Source organism: Coenobita brevimanus, chromosome 58 (assembly GCF_032717465.1).
Source record: "Coenobita brevimanus isolate Jiangsu-jjx chromosome 58, ASM3271746v2, whole genome shotgun sequence".
NCBI lineage: Eukaryota > Metazoa > Arthropoda > Malacostraca > Decapoda > Coenobitidae > Coenobita > Coenobita brevimanus.
In genome coordinates this window covers 33,108,318-33,118,601 of record NC_137011.1, presented here as the reverse complement: position 1 = coordinate 33,118,601, position 10,284 = coordinate 33,108,318, and the positions used below count along the sequence as shown (strand labels likewise).

The 10,284-nt window shown below is 41.2% G+C and overlaps 1 protein-coding gene across 1 annotated transcript; it reads left to right on the top strand.

The window, feature by feature from the left end:
* Positions 1-727: 727 nt before the first annotated feature.
* Positions 728-8,252, top strand: LOC145402724 (uncharacterized). The gene is made up of 3 exons (XM_080274690.1): positions 728-2,229; positions 5,166-5,175; positions 8,121-8,252. The coding sequence occupies exons 1-3, from the start codon at positions 728-730 to the stop codon at positions 8,250-8,252; spliced, it is 1,644 nt and encodes a 547-aa protein (XP_080130816.1).
* The last annotated feature ends 2,032 nt before the right edge of the window (positions 8,253-10,284 follow it).

Here is a 10,284-nt window from a genome sequence, read left to right as displayed (position 1 = left end):
AAAGCATAAATGAGCTCCATGCAAAATTAGGGTTCACCGGACAGTGTCATTAACTTCATTGAGATGCTGGTCTAATGGCAGCTGTTGTTGCAGGTTCACAGCTGAAGTCAGAGCAGTAAAGCAGTCATAAACAATGTCGTCATCAGGTGCTGCCTGAGTAATAGATGATAAGTATCAAACAGGACTGTGGCCACATCTTAAGTTGTGTCAGCACATTCAGCAAGAGGTACCTTGGTCAACAACTCGGGGGTTATACTCCATGTAATGTCCTTTGGAAGAATCTCCCCCCCCCCCACATATGAGCTGATCTTGGATAATTTACCTGCTGCCGTATCCTTTGCAATACCTGTTGCAGCTCAGACAATAGGTAACAGCTATTGAAATAAGGAAGATGGCAGTAATTTCAGTCTGATATTACAGCTTGACCCAGCAGTGAGAGACTGTATATTTAAAGTTACATTTCAGAAGCATTCGAATGTGTTATTAATCGAGTGTATATTTAAAGGAAGTCTGTGTTGAAGCTTTTATCATTTTTATGTAAATGCAATTATTATCCAGTAATAGTGATGAATTTTTGACATTGTTCAGTTGTAATGGGAGCATCATACAACTGAGAACTGGTACAATAAAGGTAAGATATTGGTGATAGACAGCAAGATTAACACTAAGACAGAATCGTTGAAGTATGCTTGAAATTGAAAGAGGTGGAAGGAATGATATAATGGAGATGGTACAGGTAGAACCAAATGCAGAGTGTGAGGTAAGTGATAAAATAATGGTGGTGGTAAAGGAAGAACCAAATGTAACGACAGAGTGTGAAGTAAGTCATAAAATAATGGAGGAGGTAAAGGAAGAACCAAATGTAAAGACAGAGTGTGAGATGAGTGATAAAATAGTGGAGGTGGTAAAGGAAGAACATAATGTAGAGTGTGCGGTGAATGATAAAATAATGGAGCCAGTAAGGAAAGAACCAGATTTAAAGTGTGAGGTGGGTGAAGATGTGTTCCTCAGTGAGAATGAGATTATAAAGTGTGAGGTGGGTGAAGATGTGTTCCTCAGTGAGAATGAGATTAATCTGGACAAAGTGACCCTCTCGCCTGAAGTTAACCAGTTCAAATGTTTAGAGTGTGGTAAAACATTTCCTTTTGAGAACAAGCTTATCCAACATGCAGTAGTTCATTCAGGAGTGAAGAATTTCAAGTGTGATGTGTGTGGTACACCATTTCATTGGAAAAGTGCTCTCACCAAACACCTATTAACTCATTCTGGCGTGAAGAATTTCAAATGTGATGTGTGTGGTAAACTGTTTGGTCTGAAAAGTACTCTCACCCAGCACCTATTAAATCATTCAGAAGTGATGAATTTCAAATGTGATGTGTGTGGTAAACTGTTTGGTCTGAAAAGTACTCTCAACCAGCACCTATTAAATCATTCAGAAGTGATGAATTTCAAATGTGATGTGTGTGGTAAATTGTTTGGTCACAAAAGGACTCTCACCACACACCTATTCATTCATTCAGGAGTGAAAAATTTCAAGTGTGATGAGTGTGGTAAACTGTTTGGGTACAAACATCATCTAGCCAGTCATCTGTTAATTCATTCAGGAGTGAAGAATTTCAAGTGTGATGAATGTGGTAAACTATTTGGTCACAAAAGTACTCTCACCAAACACCTACTAATTCATTCAGGAGTGAAGAATTTCAGGTGTGATGAATGTGGTAAACTGTTTGTCAAGAAACAATATCTGGCTGAACACCTATTAATTCATTCAGGAATGAAAAATTTCAAGTGTGATGAATGTGGTAAACTGTTTGGGCACAAACATCATCTAGCCAGTCATCTGTTAATTCATTCAGGAGTGAAGAATTTCAAGTGTGATGAATGTGGTAAACTGTTTTGGTACAAACATCATCTAGCCAGTCATCTGTTAATTCATTCAGGAGTGAAGAATTTCAAGTGTGATGAATGTGGTAAACTATTTCGTCACAAAAGTACTCTCACCAAACACCTACTAATTCATTCAGGAGTGAAGAATTTCAGGTGTGATGAATGTGGTAAACTGTTTGGCAAGAAACAGTGTCTGGCTGAACACCTATTAATTCATTCAGGAGTGAAGAATTTCAAGTGTGATGAATGTGGTAAACTATTTCGTCAGAAAAGTACTCTCACCAGACACCTACTCTTTCATTCAGGAGTAAAGAATTTCAAGTGTGATGACTGTGGTAAACTGTTTGGTCTGAAAAATTATCTCATCAAACACATTAATTCATGCAGAAGGAGGCCTAAAGAATTTTAAGTGTGATGAATGTGGTAACCAGTTTAAGCAAAAAAGAGATCTCACCAAACACCTACTAATTCATTCAGGAATGAAGAATTTCAGGTGTGATGAATGTGGTAAACTGTTTGGCAAGAAACAATGTCTGGCTGAACACCTATTAACCCTTAAACCGCAGGCTTGTTTTGCTTTGACTTGCGGCTCCCGCGGGCATATTCGCGCCCCGATAGACTCTCGAAAAGTATTTGCCAAAAATCAGTTATTAGTCCTAGAATATTAAAATCAAATATACTTATGGCACATACCTTCAACTTTCTCCTTGGGTGTTTGTTGAGCCTTCGTCGAGTACCATAGGAGTTGTGGAGACCTCTGAAGTTGGGTAACGAAGTCTCCACTTTACACTTCCCAACAGCTCGTAATATGATTACCACAGCCTGATATTATCACTAGAAACACTATTCTATGATTCTCAAATAGTTTGGAATCCAAACTCCAAAAAAAAAAAAATACTGTGAAAGCAATGAAAATTACGTGGGCGTATGACCATCCCACTTCCGATCGTTCGCCGCTAGTGTTGTCTGTTATTCATAAAAACACTCACAGTTTATATTTCTGTTACTATATAACACTTATATATATCTACAGTCTTTATCCATAAGTTTCCTTCAGTAATAGTAGTTTATTGTCACTGTAGGGATTCAATTTCTTTCAGTAAAATACATAGCATTCACTTTCTCGTCCTGTATACTAGCACTGAGAGTGAATGTCACTTTCACCTTCACTCTCATAACTCATAATATTCATACATGCTAGAGTGAAACTTTCACTTTCATTACTCCTAGTATATATATATACTCGTATTCTTATAATACTACTCATTTACATTTCTATTTACGTTCTCTATTTTATTTACATTTCTATTATTTACACTTTGTTATGCACTGTCACTTGAAGTAACTTATAAAACTATTTTCCACTGTTCACTTATATTTACATTCATTGCTTTCACTTACTGTTTACACATTATTTATACATTATTTACAATTCCACTTGCACTGTTTTACTCGATAAAAAGACCGTAGTCACCCTCTATCAATTGTCAGCCCTTTACCTCTTTCCACACGAGGTTTAGTAGGGGGTAAAGGTCACTGGGCCCTTTACATGGGGCTCAAAAGCAGCGGAAGTTAGCAGGAGCTAATCAGACGTACCTTCACCTTCAAAGATGACAGTGAACTGATTGTAGTGGCCTCCTGCCGCCTGGCTAGGATGAATGCAATACTACCAACTTCAGCCCTGTGAGACCTGCTGATATATAGCAATGAAATGATTGGCAGGAAACCAAGACAATACATAATAAATTAGGTAGTTCCAGGTGAATGTAAATATCACTTAGGCTTCTCCCTTCCCTCCTTATATGTATATTTATTACGAAAATAGATTATACGGCATATTTCAAGGGGAAATAAACAGCAAAAATTAGCGAACGAGTGCATGTGAGGTGTTGTCAGGTGATAATTAGCCAATTCCAGGTGTATGGCACTATTACTTACCTTATTTCTTTTTTGTATATATTATTTGGTATAAGAATAGGGCATAGGGCTTATTTCAATGGATGAAATCAGTGGAAAATTCCAGGGAAGATTTACTTAGCGTGTGGTGGCCTGCAATAATTAGGTAGTTCCAGGTGAATGTAAATATCACTTAGGCTTCTCCCTTCCTTATATATATTTTTATTACGAAAATATATTGTACGGCATATTTCAAGGGGAAATAATCTATCTATCTATCTATCTATCTATAGCCCGACGCCCTAATCCCGCAAAGGGTGGCCGCAGACAAAACGCCTCCAAGTCACTCTGTCACCCACCATTTGACTCCCCTCCCCCCAACTCACCCCCCCCCTCCCTCATATACCTCTCAACTCCATCCCTCCACCTCATCCTCGGTCTACCCCTCCCTCTCCCTCCCTCCACCTCACCTACATACACCCTCTTAGTCAGTCTTTCATTCTCCATTCTCTCCACATGTCCAAACCACCTCAGTGTAATTCTCCTAATCTTTTCAACCACATCCACATCTACCCCACAACGTTCCTTCACTTCTTCATTCGTCAACCTGTCCCTCCACGTCACTCCACATGCTCCTCTCAAGTAACTCATTTCCAATGCTCTCACTCTTGACTTGTTCCCCTCTTGCAAGGTCCACGCCTCGCTTCCATACGTCAGGGTAGGGATCACAATACCATCATGCAGTGACTTCTTAACTTCCATACTCACCTCCCTATTTCTCATCACTGCTTTCAGTGTACCAACAACCTTTCTTCCCTGCTGTACCCTTTCACATACTTCATCCCCCAAAGTTCCATCCTTACTCATCACACTACCCAAGTACTTGAATGCACTCACATTCTCCATATCCTCACCATCCAACCTCACTGCACACTCTGTGACTTCATTCCTCTCAAACACCATAACTTTACTTTTGTTTATATTAACTTTCAGCTTCCTCCTCCTACACACTGTCCCAAATTCATTCACCAAACCTTGCAACTCCCATTCATCTTCACTCAACAATACTGTATCATCAGCAAACAGCAACACCGGAAGCTTCCAAATCTCACCCTCATTCATTAGGGCCACCCCCACATCCACTGCCCTACCTTGCACCTCCTTTACAACCCCATCCATATATATATTAAACAGCCATGGAGACATCACACACCCCTGTTTCAGTCCCACATTGAGATCAAAGAACTCACTCAGCTCACCATCCACTCGCACCGTAGCCCTAGCTCCCTCGTACATACTCTTCACAGCACTCAACAATTTCCCCTCCACTCCATATATTCTTAATACCTTCCACATACCTTGCCTATCTATTCTGTCATAAGCTTTCTCCAAGTCCATGAAGGCAGCATACACTTTCCTTTCCTTCTCTAGATACTTCTCCACTAAACATCTTAGAACAAATATCTGATCTACACACCCTTTTCCCTTCCTAAATCCCCTTGTTCTTCTCCAACTAGCTCCTCTGTCATATGCCTAACCCTATCAATGAGTATTCTACCATATATTTTACCAGTCACACTAAGAAGGCAAATACCCCTATGGTTACCACATACTTCTCTCTCCCCTTTTCCTTTGTACAGAGGAACAATTATACCTGATTTCCAGTCCTCTGGAACCCTTCCCTCTTCCCAAGCCAATCTACACAACTTCCATATCCACTCCACAACAATCTCACCTCCATACCTAAGCATTTCACCACACACTCCATCAATTCCTGGGGCCTTTCCCAGCTTAATCTTCTTCATCGCTTCCACTACTTCCGACCTACTGATCTCTTCCTCCCTCCTCTCATCTCTTCTTCTCCCAGGGGAAATAAACAACGAAAATTAGCGAACGAGTGCACGTGAGGTGTTGTCAGGTGATAATTAGCCAATTCTAGGTGTAGGGCACTCTCACTTACCTTATTTCTTTCTTGTATATATTATTTGGTATAAGAATAGGGCATAGGGCTTATTTCAATGGATGAAATCAGTGAAAAATTCCAGGGAAGATTTACTTAGCGTAGCATGCCCGGGCAGATGAGAGGATAGGGTAGTGGAGGGGAGGTAGGGAGGGGAGTCAAGAAATGGCTAAATTGTCAATAATGGATGGGAGTACAGATGAGATTAGGAGTGCTGACTAGTGTTGGACATTGGCAGTACTGATAGATGATACAAGCCACCACTTGAAAGCCCGGGCGAATTCAAAATAACACAGAATCACAAAAGTGCCGCCCCGCGGTATGATCCCTTGCTCCCAAGCGTCACGAAAGTGACGCCCCGCGCTTAACCCCTTAACCGCGGGGCGTCACTTTCGTGACGCTTGGGAGCAAGGGATCATACCGTGGGGCGTCGCTTTTGTGATTCTGTGTTATTTTGAATTCACCCGGGCTTCCAAGTGGGGGCTTGTATCATCTATCAGTACTGCCAATGTCCAACACTAGTCAGCACTCCTAATCTCATCTGTACTCCCATCCATTGTTGACAATTTAGCCATTTCTCCTCGTTCTTGACTCCCCTCCCTACCCCCCCTCCATTACCCTATCCTCTCACCTGCCCGGCCGTGCTACGCTAAGTAAATCTTCCCTGGAATTTTTCACTGATTTCATCCATTGAAATAAGCCCTATGCCCTATTCTTATACCAAATAATATATACAAGAAAGAAATAAGGTAAGTGAGAGTGCCATACACCTGGAATTGGCTAATTATCACCTGACAACACCTCACGTGCACTCGTTCGCTAATTTTCGCTGTTTATTTCCCCTTGAAATATGCCGTATAATCTATTTTTGTAATAAATATACATATAAGGAGGGAAGGGAGAAGCCTAAGTGATATTTACATTCACCTGGAACTACCTAATTTATAATGTATTGTCTAGATTTCCTGCCAATCATTTCAGTGCTATACATAGCTGTTTCAAGAGCTAACGTTGGTAGTACTGAATATCCCTAGGTAGGCCTCCACCCCGGCCCTCCCTTATCAGTTCACTCTCATCTTCCGAAGTGGAGGTACGTCTGTTTCCTCTTGCTGACTTCAGGGACATTTCACCCCCATGCAAAGGGCCCTGTGACCTTTACCCCCTACTAAACCTCGTGTGGAAAGAGGTAAAGGGCTGACAATTGATAAAAGAGTGACTACGATCTTTCTATTGAGTAAAACAGTGCAAGTGGAATTGTAAATAATGTGTAAATAATGTGTAAACAGCAAGTGAAAGTAATTAATGTAAATATACGTGAACAGTGGAAAATAGTTTTATAAGTTACTTCAAGTGACAGTGCATAACACAGTGTAAATAAAATAGAAATGTAAATAACGTAAATAAAATAGAGAACGTAAATATAAATGTAAATGAGTAGTATTATAAGAATACGAGTATATACCCTAGGAGTAATGAAAGTGAAAGTTTCACTCTAGCATGTATGAATACTATGAGTTATGAGAGTGAAGATGAAAGTGACATTCACTCTCAATGCTAGTATACAGGACGAGAAAGTGAATGCTACGTATTTTACTGAAAGAAATTGAATCCCTACAGTGACAATAAACTAATACTACCGAAGGAAACTTATGGATAAAGACTGTAGATATATATAAGTGTTATATAGTAATAGAAATGTAAAGTGTGAGGGGTTTTATGAATAATAAATGACAGTACCAAGAGCGAACTAGTGCAAGTGCGACTGTCAGACGCGCTCATAATTTTCATTGCTTTCACAGTGGGTTTTTCTTGGAGTATGGATCCCAAACTACTTGAAAATCATAGAGTAGTGTTTATAGTGTTAATATCTGGCTGTGGTAATCATATTACGGGTTGTCGGGAAGTGTAAAGTGGAGACTTCGTTACCCAACTTCAGAGGTCTCCACAAGTCCTACGGTAACTGACGAAGGCTCAACAAACATTCCAGGAGAAAGCTGAAGGTATGTGCCATAAGGATATGTAATTTTAATATTCTAGGACTAATAACTGATTTTTGGCAAATATTTTTTGAGAGTCTGTCAGAGCCCGAATAACCCTGCGGCACACGCAAAACATTGGTAAACATGCCCGCGGTGTAGGGGTTAAGGGGTTAATTCATTCAAGAGTGAAAAATTTCAAGTGTGATGAATGTGGTAAACTGTTGGGCAGAAAAAGTTCTGTCACCCAACACCAATTAATTCATTCAGGAGTGAAGCATTTTAAATGTAATGTGTGTGGTAAACTGTTTGGTCAGAAGCATGATCTCACCAAGTACCAATTAATTCATTCAGGAGTGAAAAATTTCAAGTGTGATGAATGCGGTAAACTGTTTCGCCAGAAACAGCACCTGGCCAGTTATCTGCTAATTCATTCAGGAGTGAAGAACTTCAAGTGTGATGAATGCGGTAAACTATTTAGTCAGAAAAATAATCTCTCCAAACACCTGTTAATTCATTCACGAGTAGCCTAAAGAAATTCAAGTGTGATGAATGTGGTAAACTGTTTGGACAGAAAAAAAATCTCACCATACACCTACTAATTCAATCAGATTACAAGTGTAATGAATGTAGTAAACTGGGCAGGAAAGACATCTCACCAGACACCTACTGATTCATTCGGAAGTGAAGAATTTCAATTGTGATGATTGTAGTAAACTGTCTACTAGGAAATACAATCTCAGCCAACACTGTTTAATTCATAAACATTTATCCCACGGGTCACGGCATATCACGTGATGAAGCAACGTTGGGTCTGGTTAGTACTTGGATGGGTGACCGCCTGGGAACACCAGATGCTGTTGGCATCCCTACGTGTCCAGTGGGGTTGGTGGAGGATTAGTGCACCTCCCTGTAAAACAATTAACTCTAAGCCCTTGACCACCCCGTTTGGGATACATGGCGTCTGGCAATGGATGGATGGATCCAGGGGTTGAAGCCCCTTTGGTTCACAAGATTTGATACAAAACTTGCTAAATCGTGGTTTGAAGAGAGCACCAGTAAATATGGTGTCAGGTGACCTCTTATGTCTCATTAAAGTCAGCTGAGTGCTTATAGGACAGCAGGAGCATTCACACTTCATGTAATTCATTACCTGCATACCTCTGATGCACCACCATCACCCCAGCGAAGCCAAACCACTTCAGCGGTCCCCCCCCCCCCCAGTTCATTGTCACGAGTGGAGACCTATCATATGGAAACATGGCGCCAACCTAGCTCCCCTCCTCTCATGTAATTCCTTGCCACCCTCTATACCCTCCTCTCCTGCAATACCTTTCCTGGGCAAAAATGATGTTTGTGTTTTTTTTACTTGGTTTACACTCCCTCAGTATAATTGGTGTATTCCTCTGTTGTTTGTAAATAGGTAACAGCAGTGATGTTAAAAAATATTGTGCCTAAATGACATGCAAGTAGATGGTGATGTTAAGGAGGAGTGCAACAGTAACATAGCAGGCAATATGCAAAGAAAAACAGCAGTGGTGACGTCTATCTATCTATTGCCAGATGCCTCAATCCCGTTTGGGGTGGCCACAAACAAATCACCTCCACGTCACCCTGTCCCCCGCCATTTCATTGCCCTGCTCCCAACTCACACACCCCTCTCTCATATACCTCTCCACCCCATCCCTCCATCTCATCCTCGGCCTCCCCCTCCCTCTTCCCCCCTCCACCTCACTCACATACACTCTCTTCGTCAGTCTTTCACCTTCCATCCTCTCCACGTGGCCAAACCACCTCAGTGTGCTCCTCATAACGCTTCCTATCACATCCACACCACAACGCTCCTTTATATCCTCATTCGTCAGCCTGTCTCTCCATTTGACTCCACAGGCTCCTCTTAAATAACTCATTTCCACTGCTCTCACTCTTGACTTGTGTCCTTCCAACAACATCCAAGCTTCACTTCCATATGTTAGAGTTGGTATCACAAAACTGTCATGTAGTAACTTTTTCACTTCCATGCTCACTTCCCTGTTTCTTATCACTGCTTTCAAGGAACCAGCAACCTTTCTTCCCTGCTGTACCCTTTCAAGCACTTCACCCTCCAAACCTCCATCCTTATCACACTACCCAAGTACTTAAACGTACTCACATTTTCCAATTCCTCACCATCCAACCTCGCTGTACATTCACTGACTTCACCTCTCTCAAAGACCATCACTTTACTCTTCCCTACATTCACCTTTAGATTCCGTTTCTTACACACTCTCCTAAACTCATCCACCAAGCCTTGCAGCTCCCCTTCGTCTTCACTCAACAACACAGTATCATCTGCAAACAACAGTACAGGGAGTTTCCAAACCCTATCCTCTCTCACCAGGGCCACTCCAACATCCACTACCCTATCTTGTACCTCTTTTATTACCCCATCCATGTACAGATTGAACAACCATGGAGACATGACACATCCCTGTTTCAACCCAACCTTCAAAGAGAAAAATTCACTTAGTTCACCATCCACATGCACTGCAGCCTTAGCACCATCATACATACTCTTCCCAGCAT